A 21,657-nucleotide genomic window follows, 5' to 3' on the forward strand; every position below is an offset into this window, starting at 1 on the left:
TCCTCGAAACGGATGCTAGAGCGGCTGATATCGCTGAAGGCGCTCATGGAGCGGCCGCGGGCCGGGCGGTATGAGGTCGGCGCCGCACGAGGCTCGGGCACGTCCGGCGGGAAGTTCACCTTGGCGGAGCCTCGCCAAGACTCGGCCCAGGGCTCCGTTTCCTCCGGCTCGCTGCCATCGCTCGCGGCCGACAGGGCCTCGTAGGGATAGCAGGGGTGCGCGCCACCGCCGTCGCAGCTCGCCGAGCTCGCGGCGCGCGGCGCGCTCTCTATGCGGCTCAATGACGCAGCTTTCACCGAGTGGCGGGGCCGCAGCGGGGAGGCCCGCGGCGGCGCGCGGTTGGAGCACCGGAAGTTGGTGTGGCGGAACGTGGTGCCCCCGGCGCTCCGCGGCCGAGCGCGCGGCCGACCGACATGCGCCTCGCGCCCTAAAGAGATACTATTCACCACCAGCTCGCACGCCACTAACGCCTCACACCTTTATCGACACGATCAACGGCGATGGAGCAGGATAAACAAAGGGTAATTGATGAAGCGTTGCGGCTCGTGGGTGCTACTCTCTTGGCCACGGCGGGAAGTGCGCGCGTGACAGGGATGCGGGGCGAGGGGGCGGACCGATCAATCGCGTACGTAAAGGTTCAAAGATTCACCACTCACATTTGAGCGCTTTGTTTGTCTCGAAATTAATAGGTTCTCCGAAAACTTAAGAATTTTGATGTTTAGGTAATGTGCTCGGTGCTTAAAATAGTCGTTCCCCGCTTATATCATGTTGTTACACATGGGATATTAAGTGGCTTAATTCTTCTAGGGTTGGGTTTGAAGTAATGTTGCTCTTTCCACGGGTTATATTTGATTTCAGCCCTCGACTGAAGATGTCGCTACGTCGTAGTGCCATTTCTAAGCAAACAAATAAAAATGTATTACCATTTACTACCTAGTCATTAAAAAGATAAGTTTATTCATGGAATTTCGGCATTTAATTATGTACATAATTAGTAGTTCTATTAGTACTTATATTCTGTCCTAAAACAGGAAATTCTTTTTTCATCTCTGCCGTATTATTTATTTATTATATATTGTGATAAGAGCACTGTTGGATAACCTACAGCGCATAACCGTGACACAATATTTACATATTATGATTGCAAGGCATACATTTGTGATTATAATATGACTTTTAACTATACCCAGACAAATTAATCAAAACACACGTAAAAAGTGAAGTTAAAATTTTAATCGAATATATAAATACAATTCAGAATTAGTTATAATCTTTTAATAAATCATTGCATTTCGTATTTCTTACTAATGTTATTACTTCATACTATAAGTTGTAGGTATTAAACTTCTCTGAACATGCTCCATGGTAAATGCCGGAGAAAATGCACAGAGAGCTCACATCACTAAAATTACACATGATATGGTATAGTATATGGTACAAATTCTTGTGGTGGTACAAAAGTTAGAGAGAATATTTGTCTTAATTTTGTTTTTCATTTTACATTATAAGTCACATCATACGGTATCAAATTAATATTAATCATAATGTTTCAATGTGATTTATTTCCAAAAAAATACATAGTAGGTACAATAAGTCGATACAGTTCCAGATTAATTGTTGGCCAGCTAATTTCTTATATTATAAATACTCCACACGAAAAGCTATCGGTCTTGCGCCTTTCATGATGCTCAGGTCGTTATGATCTGCGAGTATAAGGCATATGAGGCATTCTAATAGGCAAGTAGGTAATCAACCTCCTGAACACACGCCATCAACGTTTTGGGTCTAGGGCAAGCCCATTCCTCACGATGTTATCCATTCACCGTTCGAGCGAATGTTAGATGATCATAGTCAGAAAGTCTAAAGTCCATAACTGCACAGCCAGGGATTGAATTGTCATGGCAGTTGCAAGCTGAAGTTATTAGGCCAACACTGCTCTCTGAAATGCTGTTTCAAAAGACTATAGGGCAACAAAAAGAATCAAAACAATAAACATCATTTTGGGAAAGTATAATGCATCGCGTAGTATGGAATGTCTTATTTGTAAACACATTCTCTAATAAACCATTTCAGTACTAATAAATCTCTTGAAGAGAATACATTCGATAATCTTTCTTTTTACAATGCGGTCGGCATTATTATTATTAATTTCCTGTTCACAAGCATGGGTGTGTTAAACTTTTTTTAATATAGTGAATATAGTTCGGGGGCAAAATTTAAAAATTGGATGTCGTCATATATACATATAATTAATGGTTTATTTGCAAAGAATGTATAATGTATAGCCCCAGAGGAGGCTAATTTGATTGTTAAGGGTATTGGAAAATTTATTTAAATTATTTAGAATTTAAATTTCAGTTTTTCATTACGTTTTGAAAATTTACTTACTGTGTTTCGTTAACAATTTTCTAGTATATTTTCCTGAGACCTATAATTGAAGTTACTTAAGTAAAGAATAAATTTGTTAATATTAAAAATAATATAATATGTAAAATAATATAATATGTTAAATTCTTTAAAAAAGGAGAATTTTAGAAAGGCCTATGAGACAACATTAGAAAACACCGGTCTAAATAATATCACAAGCTATAAAGCATCTTGCGTTTAAAAACTTAATCATATAAATGTCTAAAATATATTTTTTATTAATAATTCCATAAAGAACAATATCTAATTCCAAGCTAGCAAAAACACGCCTGGTTTTAGAAAAATAATGCAGAAAGTTTTGCTTAGCCGTCCGAAATTTGAATAAAATGTTTTGCGATCTATTCCCAAGTAAATAAATACATTTCTGATAGCGTCATCAATATCACAATATCAAACGATCATGGACATCAGCATTATAAAGCCTACTTTCTATACGTTCTATGTCGCAGAAAACTAGGGGTTTGCTCTCCAATGAATTAATCAGGCAGGTAGTTCTCTAGTGCGTAAGCTTGTATGTATATACTTCGGCTTACTCTACGACACAATACCTCGCACCACGCGTTATTTCTTTCAACTTACTAACATTTTGTATCAATGTAATATTTTCTTTTACCAAGTTATGTATTGCAGGGTGCAGTCCCAGGAACATTCTTCTGGCGTCCTCGTTTGGGTTTAGATTTGTCCATTCCAACTACAGGTAAGAAAATGCATAATTTTTACAGTCACAGTTGTTACAGTTGTCAGGGAATCATAATTTTGATAAATTATGTTGGTGGTATGTATGCTGCAGTTGATTGCGTGAATGATGGATCATATGAAAATGGCTGGTCTTCGTAGACTATTTCAAGAAATACTCCGCAATCAAGTTACGATAACCAGCATTTTGTTAATTTCAGTATAATATATGCCAAAATTATTTCTAAATAAACAGAAGCTAACGCGAAAGTTGCCCTGCCTACGAGGGGCAATGTACAAGCGGGGCTGGTGGTGATGATAGATGGCTACCAAGTCGGCATGACTGTGGTGGCACTCTCTGCTGGTATTTCGGGGGCGAAGCCCTATCCTCACCTTAACCCGGTGTCAGCTTACTTCTACACTAATGCCTACCGGTGGGGACTTCGGCATTTAAGTCTGTGAGTACTTAATTACTTACGTACTTATGAACTTATACATACATGTATAAATGTTGAAAGTGCAAAATATTTGTTATGAATCACGGCATTGCTTTTTCTTGAAAACTCATGTCTCTATTTTTTTTTTTTATTTTTTTTTAATACGGTATGAAATTTTGTAAGTGTACATAAATGTCTCGAGAACTAAATGAGACATTTTATTCTGATCCATGGACACTCACATTGTCAGAAGGCTCGCAAAACGTTGATGGCCTTTTAAGAATTGGTACGTTCTTTTCTTAAAGAACCCTAAGTCGAATTGGTTCGAAAATACTTCCGTGGGAAGCTGATTCCACATAGTAATATTTTAACTCAAACAAGGCATTCAAACTGAAGAGCATTGTCAGCCAGGCGCGTGGCTCAACCCTAGAGTCCTGACTTCAATCCCAGGCTATGCACTGATTTACAAAAATTTAACACAATGACTTAAGCTACTTCGTTAAACCATTCGAAGTCAAACAGCTGTAGTTTAAGAAAATTAACTGACCTCTGTATTTATTTAGTTAAGATAGATAACATAGGCTTTAACTTCACAGTATTCCCTTCTGGATTGGAGGCAACGGTGGCCATTACTGCGACACACACAAAGTATGGAGGCGCCGCTTTTATTATATGGACGAATTTATGCCCGAGTGGATGCGTAAAATATTCCCCTACGTCGATCAGAAGGAATGGAAACAGGAAGAGCTCGAGTTCCGACGCTTCAAGAAGTACGCCGAACCTGCTTTTGGTAAACACTATCGGTTTCCAACCAAAGTATTTAATAATTGGAAATCACAAGAGACAAAAGAGACAGTGGAAGAGAACATCGATTCTTCTGCTTCGATATAATTATAATTATTTAAATACATATTACAAAATGGATCCCCTCGCCCACATTTGCATGTATAAATAAGCGTGAAAACCTAAACACAGCATCAAATTTCACCAGAAAAGAAGGTAAGATTCCTGGCAAAGTTGTATAATTTATAATGATTTATAAATTAATATCCGCCTTCATGAATGCTAGAATAATGACAATATTTTTCATGATGATTGATTACACATAATAATAATAAATAATATTTCAGATACTTTTTCATTTAACATCTCATTCGAATCCCCCAAATCCGCCAACTCTTACTCTTTACATACATCATAACTAAATAAAATAAAAAAAAACTATTTTTTTAATTAACAAATTCCAAATCAATATTTCTCAAAAGTGTACATTATGTTACCTATATGAAAAAAAACCATCGCTCAAGTACATTTACTACAACAGTCGTGGCACTGTATTTCTTTGTTAGAACGACATCTTTCCTTATTGTTATGAATTAGCATGTAATTTTGAACTCTTATAAATGTGGCAAAATTATACAAATACTGATGGTGGCAATACTAACTTTATTTTTCTAAAATGAATATTTATCAAACGGGCAGGAGGCTCATCTGATTGACACTCACGTTGCCACTCGCAAGTGCTTTGCCGGCCTATTAAGAATTGGTAAGCTCTGTTCTTGAACGAACCTAAGAAGAATTGGTTCGGAAACACTTCAGTGGGCAACTGGTACCACAAAGTGGTGTTGCGCGGCTAAAACCTCTTTTAAGGCTTACAAGTTTTAGGGAGTTGAACAATAAAAAACAAATAAAAATTAATACATGTATTTCATATAACATCGCATACATCTTTGGTAAAAGCATATACGTAAATAAATGCCAAATTGCATTATCACTTAAATAGGAAACATTTGAGTTAAAACTTAAAATTAAAACAATATTTAAAAAAATTTAAATCGGAAAAGTCATAAGGAAAACATAAAAAAAAATTGTACACTTTTATGAATTATAATCACTTATTTTGTATCATATAAAGGAGAATTTTGCACTCGTTAATTAAAATAGTAGTTTTTGATTATACAGATTATTTACAAACAACTTGTAAATAAAATGCTATCGCTTGTGCGTCAGAACGTGACAGTCAAGTTACGCTCGGCTCAGGCGGTACGTGACAATGAGTCATGTTACACTCAGCTCAGGTGGAACGTGAAAATGACTCGTGTTTTTCGTTCATGCAGCCGCGGCATGCAGCGTTCTTCGATTAATAAGACGTTATTGCGCCAAAAAATAACATTATTGAACTAATTTTATTATTTAATGAAAGCGAAATATATAGTTTTCATACAAGTCAAAATCTAGGTAACAGGCTTCGAAATAAAATCCTAAATCTAGACATTAGATTGGAATACCATAACTTTTCGTATTAGTCAAATAAGGCCTATAGTATCTTAAATGTAAAACTTTCCTACAGGAATTAAAATATCTAATTGCATTAACATACCTAAAAATGATACTTAATTTGATTGACCCCTGAACCTTACGACAATCTTACATCTATGGGTCAATAAAGGATATCATGATGTACCTTGTACCAGATATGACCTTCAGACCCTCGTGATAGTGTGTAAGTCTTCCCGGGTGCATCAGAATCCATCCACGCCTTGTATCCTGTACTGAGCAGTTATAACGGATAAACCTGTAAAAGTAAATCGTTTTAAAATATCGAGAAAAGCGCAATTAAAAGACATGTATTATTGGCAATATATTATAATTATCATAAAAAGCATTGTTAAATGTCCACCTCATACCTAACACGCTGTTTTGTTTTTAAAAATTACTATTATTTTGATTTGTTGTTATATATTTTGAAAAGATAGCTTTTATCATATACTTTAGTATGTATGATGTGTATAAACTTCAATAAATAAATAAATAAATAGCTATCTCAAAAACGACTGTACCAATTTTAACTAAATTTGTGACTCACTAATTTGAAATATTGCTGATTCATATAAAACTTTCCAAATTACTTATATACAATCAAACATACACTTTAGAATATTAGCACACATACTTGGAATCAATAAAATACTACACATAAGAAAAAAACCTTTTTTGGATATCGATAAGGAATTTGCCGGCATTTTTCCTTTTATATATCGAGGTGTTTCTTACCTGCATCCACCACCAGTATAATCCTCTCCCACGGTGTTCAACGCCAAATTGATTGTGTACGTTGAAGAATCATGGTGAGGTCTTAGCGATGGCTGCTCATCAGGTCGGTATCGCACCACGAAGTTCATTAATGAAACCGGCGGATCGTGGTAGTAGCCAAGGAAGGTCTTCTCTTGCAGAGGTCTTATGTAATCCTTGAGAAACCTCAACCACTGAGTCTCTAACCCAACTTGCTTCATATGAATATCACGGGTCGGTACTGCTTCGTACCCTCCCTCCAAGCGAGTATCCTGAAAAAAAAATCGTTTAATTTGGAACATAAGATGATCAAGGTATCACTTATTCATTTACATTTCACATACATTAAATTTGAACCTGTAGGCGTCCCTACTCATCAGCAAAAAAGACAGCGGGTATACGTAATACGATGAAACGGGATAATTTAAACATATATATTTTTTATCTATCTTTCCACTAAAATGCCTTAAAAACTTCTTTAAAATGTTAACATATACATATCATACAGTCAAAACCGTTAACGACATCGTTTAGAACAACATACTAATAATATTGACCAAAATCAAAGGTCCCGGCAGTTCTATCGTATTAAGTTCTTAATAATGTCATCGGCTGTTACGACTATTGGTTTTTACGTTGTCCCTTCGATGTGATAACAGATATTGACTCTTATTATAATCAATGTAAATAATAAAAAATAATAAACCAATGGCGCTACAATCTTTCAAGTCAGGTCAGATCTCTGTATCTGATCATTTCTAATAGGTTTTCCTCCTCACTTGGTAATACCTCATGAATAGGAAATATTGTTTCTCATATTTGTTTTACTAGCTAGTTAATACGATATTATTTTTTTAATATCGATCATATATACTTACCATACAATTTATTTATTTAAATATAATATTCGTTTTTTATTTAACTTCACATAAAAAAAAATACCTTGTTAGAACCGTCGCTCCATTTTCCATACGCTTCCATAATTTCGATCCACTCCTTGCAGAAACGTGGAGTCACAACTGGGAACCAATAAACGTCAGGGCATGGCATTGAGGGCTCGTATGTCTTTTCCAGACTCTGCCAGTATTCAGGGGAAATATAACGATCCTCCCACTCTTGTCTGTTATGAATGATTTCGTAAATGTCTGGGTTAGTGTGGCGAGTGTCGAACCATTCGGGATTTATCAAATGCCCGTACGCCTCCTCATTGTTAACGTACATAAATACACCCTAAAACACACAAATACAATTTTATATGTAACTCTATAGATTTCTCTTTCTCTCACTCTTTTTACACATAATATATATCTTATATATAAAATTCTCGTATCGCGGTGTTTATGGTTAAACTCCTCCGAAACGTCTTGACCGATTCTCATGAAATTTTGTGTGCATACTGGGTATGTCTGAGAATCGGAGAACATCTATTTTTCATCCCCCTAAATGGAAAGGGTAGTCTTTTAATTTTTAGATATTTTTTTATCAACTGTATCAACAGCATTATTAATCTTTATTAATAATAATAAATATAAGTGCGGCAGTGGTATTTAACTTTTCCAACTTACCCGTTCTCTAAGACTCTCACAGAATACCATATCTGGGTCGCGGCCCTCCACTTTAAACGTGACTTCTTTGAGACGTGGCTGTCTGAACAACTCCACTTTCAATAGATAACAGTTGTTAATGAATGGAACATTCCACAACCCCCTGAAATCACACATTATATAATTAGAAACTATAACTCAGAGTGGGTAACATTAATTACATCTAAAAGGGTTATAAATATAATCAGTAAAAAAACATGAACATTTATTGAAGTGAAAACTTCTAAAGAAGAAATTAATTTGATTTAATTATAAAGTTAGACGAAATTTATCAATTTTATTTACATATCATTGATTATAAAAGCTTTTTGAAGTGCAAACATGTTACTACACTAATTTGAAGTTTATACACTGTAAACATAAAAACTTTTCTTTTTTTTTCAACTTAATTATTTTGAATATTATTTTTAAAACTTTGATATTTTTTACTTGAAACTGGCATAAACTTACAGCTTGCGTGGATCTACATTATAATGAAAGATATATAAAGATATATAGATAGAAGAATTAATAAAAAAAAATATATTTTTTTTTAACAATTTTACAGCCAGAAAATGTTAAAGCGTTTACTAAAATGCGCTGAACTCGTAACTTAATCGAGAGTGTAGGTCAAACCATTATTACTTTGATTGTATTGCAATCAGAAAATTCTAAAACCACGAGACATCTTGATATGAACGAAAAGAAGGAAACATGGAATCAGTCAAATTTAAACCGGTGCAGAATAAATATCAGCAGCGAGAGGCAATAGGGATGTAAGTATAATGTAGGATTAACTCTTCTGTTTCATAAATATTTTTCATAATATGATTGTGTTACTAATTAAAGAAGTGTTGGCCTAGTGGCTTCAGCGTGCGACCCCCATCCCCGAGGTCGTGGGTTCGATCCCCGGCTGTGCACCAATGGACTTTCTGTCTATGTGCGCATTTAACATATTCGCTCGAACGGCGAAGGAAAACATCGCGATGCATCGCAAAATCGGAATCAGAAGCCGGCTTGGTTGCCAGTCGATGGCTAGTATCAGGCACAGGTGTGTGTCAGGTACCGATCATCTACTTGCCTATTAGATTTTGTACAGATTTACCTAAAGTCTAAAATTCTAAAATTACAGACGTATACGTATCGCTCGCTGTTACATTGTATACAAACATTTCGAGGTCATTGGAGCAACAACGTAAATTGCGAGGGATCCGATCAGCAAAGGAAATCACTACGGCGAAGGGGAGCCACCATTAGCCAATTAATACTTGACGGGAACGATCGTGCATTCTCCGTATTGCCAGCGTGTAAAATAGACGCAACATGTTCAGGTGGGCGCTTCTTCTGTTGGCTTTAGGCATCCTACTGGTGCCTGGGGATGCGAGGAGAGGACGCGCACGACCCCGGAATAAGTCTAAGGTATTTACCATTCGCTACCTCTTTAACTTCAATCTTGAAACAATTAGCACCATTCAAGCGCGCAATCATTTGTTTTTTTAATGGTTCAAGAACTATTCGTCACAAACATAGTTTTGTGAATGCACCGCCATGGGTGCCATTTAATCATTTCAAAAGCGAAAGCGAATTTGTGTTACATTTGTTTTTTTTTCTAATATAATTTAAATAAATATGACACTGTGCAGGTACAAATCGGTCTACCAATCACTGGCAAGTACCGAGACCCCGAATCCGACCAATACTACAATAACAATGATGTGAGTATAGCGAATATCAATTTACGTTTTGTTGCGAATTTTACAATATGACATTTGATCCAGTTAGCAATAAATGCGCAGAGGCAATGAGAACTTGTAGAAACTGATCTTGGTCGGTAAAAGAAGCCGTCATCACATCATCTTCTTCGACAGATGCTTAGTCAGACATGAGCTGCCGATTAAAGAGAGAGTCATACTTTTTTATGTTTAACCTCGTACAAACAAACTCTTTATGTAATATTAATGTTTAGGCGTTTAATAATATTATTTTTGGACAGGGTGCAAAGATTCTATTGGCATCACATTTTGATTTTGAATACGTTCTGGGCCACAAAATTGCCTTCTTATGCACTGCGAAGGGAAAACCACGACCACAAGTAACCTGGTTCAAGGATGGAGTCGAGATACTCGCGCACCACAATTTACACGTAAGCATTTATTTATTACAGATTAATTTAAAATTATATCTCATTTAAAATAATTAATCGTCTAATTGCAATGTTTTCACTGACCTAAGAGCGTTCAAAATTTTTTTGGGTCTATTTCATTTGTATAATGCTTTATATACGACATCCGCTTTTTTGAGTTTAAAACATGCCTCAAGATGTTTTCATTCACCGTTCGAGCGAATGTTTAATGGGCACATAGAAAGAAAGTATATTTGGTGCACAGCCGGGAATCGAACCTACGACTTCAGGGATGAGTCGCACGCTAAGGCGCCAACAAAGATTTCTTTAAGTTTCTACAATAAATTTTGCTCACGAGTGGCGGAGAGTTTATTGCAAGTTCTTCTCTTCCGTTCTACGCCCTTGATTTGAGAACTGGCAGTAAATGTAAAATTAGAAGCATTTAATTTTATTTTTGACGTTCATAAGTGTACTCGTTTACCTGTATGAACAAAGATATTTTGATTTGATCATATAAGTACTCTGGGTATTTGTACGTAACGTAATAGAGATTTACAGATTCACGAATGGCTGATAGGTGACGAGAAAGTGAAGTCCAAGCTAGAGATAGATCCAGCCACTCAAATGGACGCAGGAGTTTACGAATGTACCGCAGATAACATGTATTCCATTGATCGTCGGTCGTTTAAAACAGACTTTTCGATTGCTTTCGATTAATATTTTATTGTTTGTTGACACGTTGTTTCATTTCTAATTCAGATGAGATTCTTTTTTATATAATACACTGTTTTGTAATATAAAATTATTTATTCAATTCACAAACACAGGATAGAAATAAAAAGTGTCCTGCCTCCAGTGAAATTGCTTGCCAGTGTGTAGTGTGCACATTATGACGTTACACAGAGTTATCGTCCATTGAAAAGAAGAAAAAGTTTCTTTCAATTTAGTGTTACTCATTAAATAAACACAATCCTTATTTGAACGCTATTGAGTTTAGTCTACTATTTTCACCTGACATCATTTGCTGTACCAGCAATTATGTGGTATTTTTTTGTGATATTGAGGCATCTTCGTTACAAAGCACGTACAAGCAATCCCAAATGGTAAAAATAGAGCTTTGTATGTTTTACTGATTTCGGCAATTTTTAATATTAAATTTCTGTTATTGAGTATTATATGGAAGACCAATTATACGACCCAAGCCAGATTTCGACACTTTCGGCTTGTCGTTAAGTCGAGAGACGTTACACGGAGTTAACACTTTGTCTCGCTTTGAGAATGACTTCACCGATTTAGCTAATAATAATATTATGTGGTTGTGATATATTTATAGCGGCCTTACGAAATTTATGTTTCATAGCTATAGGTCGTTTGATCTCTGGTCAAAGTTAAGGTTTAACACAGTTGTAGGTGATACACAATTCACAAGATCGTCTTGAATAGTATAGAAAATAATATAATAAATTGTTGTTATAGGAAGATTTAGCATACTATGACGCTCTTAGTTAGCCACTTACATGGCTTCGTCATATAAAATATTTCATGTATTAAAAACAGGATGCAATATAAGTGGTTAACTATAATTCTAATAATATTATTCCTAAAATGAGACTAATTCCTACCTTTTTACTATGTGTCTCTTTTAATCATGCGGTAAATACAATTTGACAGAAAGGGACGAAATATTACATTAAACAATACAAATATACCGAAATAAGAGCGAAAGGTTATTTTTTTAAGGTTGCTGTCGACAAATAACACTCCTCTTTTACATCGCGTTGGTAATTTTACAGTTATGTGTAACGACACGGGCGTGGTGGGCGGAGTCTGGAGCCAGTTCCAGCACACAGTTCACGATAAGCTAACGCGGAAGCTGTGGCCGCGATAATAAATTTCCCTCTCAGAGTATTTATACCTTGTTTCTTTAAGTCTGCATAATCAATTTCAATATAACTGTTTTGACTTTAGACGTTTATTTTTCTATATCGCTATAAAGTTTATTTTTATAATATGATGCTCGTCTTACGAGTAAGTAACTTGCAACATATTTTATCGTAGTATAAAAATCTTCCAGACTACAAAATTTCTCAATTGTCATCTACCAAAAAATCTTTAACAATTTCTTCAGCATTTGTTAAAAAAATATTATATTAACTAAAAAAACTAACCTTAGTTTGCCATTAACGATGTCCATGTAATCATGCGCTCGCGCGTAGTACCCATCCGGGGACAACGCGCCCCAAAAGTTTGACCAAGCTTCGCCGGGTCGGGCCAAAAACGGAGCCACCACATCAACGCCACATTCCAACAAGCTCCTCAATGTGTTAGGGGTAACTCGGGCAACCGAATCCACGCTAAACACATAGGAGCTGGCTCCGGCCGTCGCGCGTTCGAGAACTATCATCCGGGCCGTATGTTCCGGCAACTGATCGGCTGGCCGGAGCCGCTTTCCGCTCGCGTATTGGCCGGATACTCGCGAAAACCAAGCATCTACTGTTGTTTCATGGTATTCCACGTTGTTTCGCACAAGTAGCTCCAATTTTCCCTGTTCGAAGTACATTAATTTAAAAAAAATAAAGTCAAATATAAATTATAGGGCGCAAGTCGCTAATACCAGTGGCGCTAATTCTTAGCCCCATATTTCTGTGTCTGTTTCGTAAGCGCCTTAATAGGCAAGTCTGTGTCCGAGAAATTTCTTTGATGTCACACTGCTCTACTCTCTACGTAAATTATCACCACGAAATACTAGACACAAATACCTACGTGCCTTAAAAGCCAAAATGAATAAAAGAAAATCAAAAAGAATGATAAAATTTTAAAAAAACGCACCTTAGGGTAGTCAATATCCAGTATACTCTGCAGAAATTCGTCCAAAAATGGCGTCGGTTGCTCAATGAATACCGCCAAAAGTACTCGTGGTTCATCTTTTAGGGGCTTTTTCAACTCTTCGCAGATGTGGCACCTGTCTGGTGTTCTTACACGTGGTAGGTAATTGCTCAAGGCATTCAATTCCAGCTTGGCGGGCCCATTGCCGTGTAAAATCAACGGTCGAGTACCACTCACAACGTTTTCTAGCCAGGCAAAACCTTCTTCCGAACTGTGGAGCTTCACATCCGCTGGAGTAATATAGAAATATTTTGTTCAATCAATTTATTAAACACAATTCATAATATATTTGTTTATCGTGTTGAATGAAGTAAGGACAGATTTTTTTTACTAAGTTGTACGGATCTTTCCCATTTTTATCTACTAACTACTCCGGAATGGCACGACGAATTTTCGGGAAATTTTGTGTCCATATTAGTTAGGTCTGCGAATCTATTTTGATCCCCCTAATTGTTAAGGGCGTATGTTTATGTATGTACAATATCTTAGAATTTTTTTTTATATATTTCTAAATTATGATTCAGCATACAAAAATACACAATGTTTAATTTTCTCTCTACAATCAGCTCCTATTTTTATTGGCTAATTAAAAACTTATAGGTTGTTCTGTGGATTTGGTTTGGTTCAGTGGGGTAGCATATGAAAATTTTCCAAGTAGGTATATACTAAAGATGTAGAAAAATCACATTAAGGAGAAACGCAGTTCGCGGGGGCAGCTAGTTTATTTATTAAAACAAGCCAAATTGGTCGTGAGCAACTTAAGGGTTCAAGAACTCTGATTTTTATGGCGTTTGACGGCGTGGGCCGACGTTCTTTGCTAAACCAAGGACCAGAACCAATCTGTTGCACAAATCCACGTTCACAGACTTGTGCTTATTGAATGCCACCTCCGACTTTAGCTTGGTACTGTAAGGATAGTATATATATCTCTCATTAAATAAATGTATTTTATTACAAAAGTTACTTACATAGAGCGCCATTAAGCGTCTGGAATATTGTAGCATTGTGGTCTAACACGATGTCCAAATCAGCACGAATTTTAGGATCCAAATAGAGCCGTGTGTAATGCAACTGGTCATCTGCATTGTCGTCTAATTCCGCAGCTCGAATTAATCGCCTCATATCTTCAAGACGCCCGATAAACCCGCCAGAGTTTAAGTAGGGGCTGGGCGTTGAGGTGTCCGGTGGGGGGTAGCGAGCTGCGAGGCCGGCGTCTGGCCAACAGAATGGTTCCGCGGCGAATATAATCCTGTGACGGGCCGCAAGGAACCGTTCCTTTAATTCGTCAGCGCCCCCTAAAAGTATCACGTCGTAACTGGAATATAAAGTGTTAATGTCAGATGCGATAACAGAAATTGTTGGTATATGAATGTAACACCTTGTTTTAAACACCTAAGTGGTTCTCAATGTACTTTATTTTCTCCTTTTTCTCCTCATTGTTCTAGAATGATCTCATGCTAATTTTGTTTACATTACAAAAATATTAGACTTCAATTTCTTATTATCTATGTTTTATTATGAGCCTCAATTAGTATAAGCATGTTCAGTATCAGTCATTTATATTCGTGATACAGGGTTATAAAGAGAAGAGATTAAATAGCTAATTGAGGGTCCCGTTTATGTTTAATTAGAAATTCAAAAAAAAAATTAGAAATAAATAAATTATAATTTAACATTAGGAAGGCCTACTTATATTAAGATCTAAGGCATAAATCCCTTCTATGATTTTTCTGTATCTTCTGGCAGGGCACTGAACTTGACAAAGTTGCAGGGCCTATATAATAGGATTGATCCATAATTAAAAGAAAAATATTCAGCGCTATTTTAATTCGTTATGAAAAAAAAACATTATCAGAAGTAGAAAACAAAATAATTATGAATTGAAGTAACAAAAATTGGACTGCGTCCGCACAAAGAGATAACCTTTAGATAAAGTTCGTTGGACATAACAAATAAAAAGTATTTATAGATATATTACTATGGAAATGTTGTTCCCATATTAAGTCATTGACTCTATGGCGAAAAAACATTTTTTAGATACTCTTGAATTAACTAAAAATGTGAACTATTTTTATATTCTACTATTGCATTGTAAAAATACAATACAGCTCGTAATTATATTATATATTATAATATTTTACTTATTTTAAACAATGCTTAAACAGCTTGTGTAATTTTAAAAGTACTTGAGATGCTGACAGGAGAAACTCGAAACCTATATAAAATATTAAACTATTACCAGTTCAACTGCGATGTGCCTTCTAAAGTGTAAGCGAAATTTATTTAGTTTTTTCCTCGTTACAGAGGTAATTCTATTAATGTCCAGTAAACATTATTTTGCATAAAAAACATCCCACATCTATTTAATTTACCTGTCAGTGAAGATGACTAGGGTGTCGCTATCCAGGCTATCATAAGCCTGGTTGATCCAATCCCGCAGTAAGTTGACTTTGTGACCCCCGCCGGGTCTCTTCATATCACCACCACGCCATGCCGTCCCTCTTCCTAGCACTTCCACATGAACGCCGTAGATACGTGCTGATCTTTCAAATCTTTGCAATCCATGGGTATCTTCTGTACCCACTGTCACCACTACCACATCAGGACTTTCAGTTTGGTCATCTGTAAAAATATAGAGTTTAGAAAAAATAATAATAAAGGATTTATTGAGCCTCAGCTGATTTAGAAGACTTTTAGTATATACTATCCACTTTACAATTTGACAAAAGAGAAAAACCATCGAAATTTAATTAAAAAAAACTTGCCGCTCAGCTTGGTTATCAATGTATACCTTCGCAAATTTTTAATAAACCTGATAAGTTTTTCCAGGAACACAAGTCAGGCTCAACAAACATTCAATGAAATATTAATAATAACGCGCCTTAATGCCAAAATTGTATACTGATTTTCATCTTCGCTACATGGCCAGTACAACTGATAGTACATATTCGCAAAATTCGCTAATAGTGAATCTCATAAAGGATTTACCCACATTTTAAACAAAATATCAAAATAATGAAAAAACATATTTTTTATTCTATATTCCACTAACTAAGCTAGCTACCTAAAGATATTGTTCAAGAGGTCAATATAAAAAACCTTAGCCTATATATCATAAAAAATAACTAAGTTTTATAATTAAAGTCAATGCCTGAACGCTTGTGGAAGTAATAACAAAATATGTTAATAAAATAAATAGTGATTTTAACCACCAAAAAGGGGAAAAACAATCACCACAAACTTTTAAATTCAAATAAGTCAGAAATTAGCAGGCTAGTCAGGCTACGCATTTATTTGTTGTGTGCAAAATCCTGTACATATATGGAGTATCACATAGATTTTAGTACAAGTTCAAAAAAAATAATCATTTGAAATAATGATATATACCCCAAAGCCGATTGTCAAAGTTGAATAAACTCTGTGTCCAATAAAGATAACATCGCATGTTCAACAATTTTAATTGATTTAACAAAATTTCTCAGTAGCCAGATTGCATCATAAAGTCAAACATGCTATAACACTTTATGAGTCATGCTTTAACTAAACAGAGCCCTGTACTACTATTTTTACACATAATGTTTATGTAGTCATCATAGTGACAATTAAAAAATTTAACCTTTTTTCTATGTTCCAGGAAAGAGAGAAAATGTATCAAGTACTTGGCAGTAAGAAACTCAATTATTATTAGGTATATATTTGGTTTTAACATAACCAATGTTTGGTTTAAACAGTACAAGAAACACCTATCAAACAGTCACATATTATACATATAGGATGAGAGTACAGGAACTCATTGCTATATATATTCAGTAATCCCAATAATAGAACATAACTGAACAGTTAAACATTATATTATTTCATTGCCGCACAATTGACTTGCATGAATAAAATTTAAAATAGGTCTGTCTTTTATTGGTTTGATGAACTGTTTATTTTACCCAATTACAAGTACACGCCATGATTTGATTGAAATAAATTGAAGTTTTATCATTTTAAATGGTGGGCCTGCTTGCATGTTTAAAATATTGATACAATAGACAACATTATTTATATATAAATAGAAAAACTGTATAAATCTATGATATTCGAACCATATTAGAAATTATAAAATTAAAATCAAATACAGAACATAAGAAATATTACAACACTTAAAATAGTTAAATAAAAAATTCAGAGTTTTCATAGGATCATTCTGGATGTATATAAAAACCAGTAAGGGTAAACAATCTATAATATAATGTAAATATTAGTTACCTGAGTCTGAAGCACAAATTGTAGGTGAAAGCAAGCATGCCAGGCACCAGAAGAGTGGCCAACGCATGTTGAAACACGAACGCGTTATGAGATCGTCGAACTAAAGCGAATAAATAGCTCCAACGCATTCAAACTGGAGCTCAATGATCGTAAAACACTTCCGACCTGATAAGCTTTGGATCGTCGAAGCTTGCGATTGGCGCGCGAAGCACTGACTTTACACAATAGTTCATACTAAAATCCGTAATAAGCGCGACATGCCTGCACGTAGAACTAGCTCACAAGCCCTGGGGCTTCAACTCTCATAACAACCACCCGGCAAATTGTTATGTTATGATATTATGAATAAACTAAAAACTGAATCACAGTGCCTTTAAATTGTTTATGCTTTATCGTGGGAGAAAATCGTGTAATCAATAACACGCTAAAAAATAATAGAATTGATTCTTTATTATTATCAATATTATTATAAATTTATAAATAAATTATTTGCTTTTTTTAAATTAATTAGCACGTTATTGGTGATAAATTTAGAAAATAGAATTTCTACACTAAATTCGCTTTAAAAAAGTTAATTTAAATAACAATTATAGATCTTCATTAATATACCTAGCCGGAAACTTTTCGATATAGGAATTATTAAATATGAAAGCCAAAAGGAAAACTTAATAATTAATACGTCATTGGCGATAGTTCGCATTACAGTTGACAGTTGTTACTGTATTAATATACAGTAACAACTGTCAACTGTCATATTCAAATTTTGAAAGGCCATAAATAACATTTGACGTTCATTAAATTTCATTGTCACTATAGTAATAATAGTTTCTATCCTTTTCAACTTAACTCAATGGCGAACTACAATCTGTTAATAGATTTTAATTTATAAGTTAATAGACAGGATTGAAATAATTTAAAAAACCTTATGTTCTCATGTTCTCCTCTATATTGATTTCACTAGTTATTAAAATAGCCTTTTGAACATTATCAGTCAGTAAATTATGCAAATTAAGAGAGAAACATTTTTCTTTATTTCTACAGAAGAAAATAGTAAATGATAATAGGTAAAATCATTCAATTATCACAGTCGTTTTATATCTGAATAATACAAATAATATGGGGTTACATTATTTTGTATTTTTAATAATTTGCAACTGACGAAAATATATTTTAAAGCATTGCTGAACTGTCATAAAACTCGGGCCGTAAACAACGCAAAAAGACGTGATGTGCTATTTTCTAGCATCTCATTGGGTTCATTGATCATTTTATAGGCGAGTAGGCCACTTTCTGAACCAACCATACTGATATTTTTACAAATCTTCAGTTCTTAGAAGAATTTTTGCATATGCTAAAGTATTTCCGTGACCGCAACAACAACAAAATGGTTTCAAATTCTTATAAATACTATTGTATATATTATATTATGAGGGAAAATATAACAAAATCGCGTAATCTATACGACTTTTTTGGATGTTTGTAAATATCACTATATAGGTAAGTATATGGAATTAATTAATTTATTGAGAATTTGGTATTACCAAATTGTATAAAATACAATGTATACCTAAAATAATAAAAAATATACTTCTACGTAACTACCTGTACCTGCCCAACCAGCAAAGTGAAGGAAAATTATACAGTAAAAACCGTTATATCAACCTTTTAAAACAATAAAAGACTTACAAGAAAGGATATTAAAGTCTTAAATAAGTAATATAATAAACTAATTTATTAAATACAGATTAGCGCTATAAGCCAGTCACTACTCCAACTCGAATATTCTGGAAGACTGTATGAGTATTTTCACCGTTTATTCTCCGCCTGCTCTCTTTATTAATTATAAAACTCACCTGAATAAATAGCTAATCTGTCACAAGTCTCCCGTCTTTCGGCGCATTGCTTAGCAGCACCAGATGCCACAAGCAGCGCCACTAGCAGCGGGTAGCTGTTACGCATGTTGGAAGGTAAGTGGTCTCGAAATGGTCGTTGTTGGTCTGGGACCAACGCGGTTTCGTATAGTAAAGCTGTGATCAAAATGGCCGTTTGGATTAAGTGATAGATGTGAATTTTGGGTTTTTGTGAGGCGTTACTATTTGTTTTTGTTATTATTATTATTATTGCCTCGAGACCTCATTCAACTCGCGAAAGTTGTCAGCGGCGAAAACTATCTTATACTATTTTGTAACATAGTTTTTGCTGCTCACCACCACTGTGTGGATCCAGCTACCCGAAGAATGTCCGATCTTATTCAAGTTGGGGTTAATCGAGAAGAAACCGTACCAATTCTTAAAAGGCTGGCACTGCATTGGCGTTAACATCAGCCTGCTGACGTTTACTTCCTTTTCTATAAAAATAAAGCTATATAAATCATAATATTAATTGGTTATTGTTACATGGGCAAAACTTAGGTAATTCAACTGATCTACAAGCAACAAGTCGTACACTGCTCAGGATCTAGTCTAGAGATTTAAATAATTTATATATCATATAACTTTGAGTATTCTTTAAAATTGTGTCCGCTGATTATTTAACAATGACGGACTGAAGAAACGCTGTCTTACTTTATTTTGGATGGAATTTTTCATTCGTGCAAAATATGAACAAAATTAGAAGGGTAATTATTATAGAACGTTCTTTTTATGATACCCATTATAATGTTGTCGGCCTTTTAAGAATTGATGCGCTCTATTCCTATGTGAAAATGGCTCGAAAATATTACAATGGGTAGCTGTTACCACATTGAGGTGGTGCGCGGCAAACTGCCTTAAGAACCACAAATGTAGTATAGGTGAATTGTGGAACTACAGACGTCGAGCTGATACTGATTTTATCATGTGATATGCCTTACGTCCGATGATTAAACTGCTGCAGGTAATACGATCAACACCTCTGATTATATATTACACATGGTAATTGCGGTAGAACAGCAGATACATAATTGTTCACTGGATTTGCATATACCGGCTGCTAAATATATATCTCGCTTAGAAGAATTAAGAGGACGTAATATGGACAAAACCTAACCGTGTCCATTGGACCGAATTAAATTTACCGTGAAATTACAGAAAGTAACAAAACTATCAAAAGGAAAGTCGATCGAATTTTTGCTGGTATTGTATAAGTTTGACCGTATTTCGGGTGTTGATGGTGATCAAACATTTACATCCGGGTTTGTCTTATTAATCTCGAAGATGTTCAGTAAAACGGTTACTCTTGTGTACTACAGATTTTTATAATATTGTCATCAACACTACTAAAATTGAAACAAAAGACTCAAGAAACATTTAAGAAAATAAAAAAAATATTTATTTAATTAAAGATAAAATAGCACCTGGTACATAGTACCGGTGATCGCAGAGTAAAAGATGGTACTGGTGCTTTCCTCGCTCAACGAATAAGTATCGCAATACTGCGAGGAAATGCTGGCAGTGTTAAAGGTACATTGCCAAAGGGATCAAACTTCTTAAATTTATTTTAATTTGCTATTTTTCATTTTTTAATAAATATTAGTTCGATAACCACATTCGGTACTTTGCAATTTGACTAGGAGGTTCTAAGTTGGGTTTCTATCGAAACATTAAAAGTTGAATTAAATGTTTGTTTGGTAATTTAAAATGATGTTACATGTTATTATACTCTAGTATTATTATACTTAGTTTATTTTCATTACATTCTTTGACTATGTGGAGTGGGAAGTCGGCATTTGTGGAATATGTACTTTCGTCCACAGCATTGTCCATATGTAATGTATGTTGAACCACCTAGCATAACAAATCAGCGAGAGCCTTGTTTGGCAAATCCAGCAAGTTTATAACTGCCAAAATGTTAAAGGCGTAGTTGAGGCCTCTTCTCGTCAAGAACAATCTAGCTATCTATCTAATCCGATATTCAAATACACCGACTTTCAACCTACTTAACGACTAATCGAAAATATGAATCAAACTTTTTCATATTTTCGATTAGTCGGGTTTTGACAATAACAATTGGCATGTAATTGTAAAGCTAATAGTCCGGTCAATTAAGACATCCAAGGTTACAAAAATTCCCACTTGGCTGAATATTGGTAGGATTGTTCAATACACTATTATAAAGGAAATGTGAAAAGTCCTCATTGATCCGGCACGTGCAAAAAAATTTACTCGGAGTAAAAGGTAACAAAAACGGGTTTTTTGCGATTTCATTCAGCAAAATGGTAAGT

At 35.0% G+C, this 21,657-nt stretch overlaps 3 protein-coding genes across 3 annotated transcripts; 2 read left to right on the forward strand and 1 right to left on the reverse strand.

Annotated features, from left to right (window-relative positions):
• The first annotated feature begins 500 nt into the window (after window positions 1–500).
• LOC110995332 lies at window positions 501–4,544 on the forward strand. The gene is made up of 4 exons (XM_045634221.1): window positions 501–521; window positions 3,058–3,124; window positions 3,359–3,560; window positions 4,136–4,544. Exons 1-4 carry the CDS (start codon window positions 501–503, stop codon window positions 4,428–4,430), a joined length of 585 nt encoding a protein of 194 aa, XP_045490177.1. The 3' UTR covers window positions 4,431–4,544.
• A 683-nt stretch (window positions 4,545–5,227) lies between these two features.
• On the reverse strand, window positions 5,228–17,738 carry LOC110995385 (procollagen-lysine,2-oxoglutarate 5-dioxygenase). The gene is made up of 9 exons (XM_022262536.2): window positions 17,457–17,738; window positions 15,575–15,824; window positions 14,171–14,517; window positions 13,146–13,432; window positions 12,485–12,861; window positions 8,177–8,318; window positions 7,554–7,841; window positions 6,594–6,883; window positions 5,228–6,114 (listed from the first exon to the last, which is right to left on the reverse strand). The coding sequence occupies exons 1-9, from the start codon at window positions 17,521–17,523 to the stop codon at window positions 5,973–5,975; spliced, it is 2,190 nt and encodes a 729-aa protein (XP_022118228.1). The 5' UTR covers window positions 17,524–17,738; the 3' UTR covers window positions 5,228–5,972.
• LOC110995394 (immunoglobulin domain-containing protein oig-4-like) lies at window positions 9,143–11,051 on the forward strand. Its single transcript, XM_022262548.2, has 4 exons — window positions 9,143–9,613; window positions 9,838–9,909; window positions 10,188–10,337; window positions 10,875–11,051. Exons 1-4 carry the CDS (start codon window positions 9,518–9,520, stop codon window positions 11,031–11,033), a joined length of 477 nt encoding a protein of 158 aa, XP_022118240.1. The 5' UTR covers window positions 9,143–9,517; the 3' UTR covers window positions 11,034–11,051.
• Window positions 17,739–21,657: the final 3,919 nt, after the last annotated feature.

This window comes from Pieris rapae, chromosome Z (genome assembly GCF_905147795.1).
Source record: "Pieris rapae chromosome Z, ilPieRapa1.1, whole genome shotgun sequence".
NCBI lineage: Eukaryota > Metazoa > Arthropoda > Insecta > Lepidoptera > Pieridae > Pieris > Pieris rapae.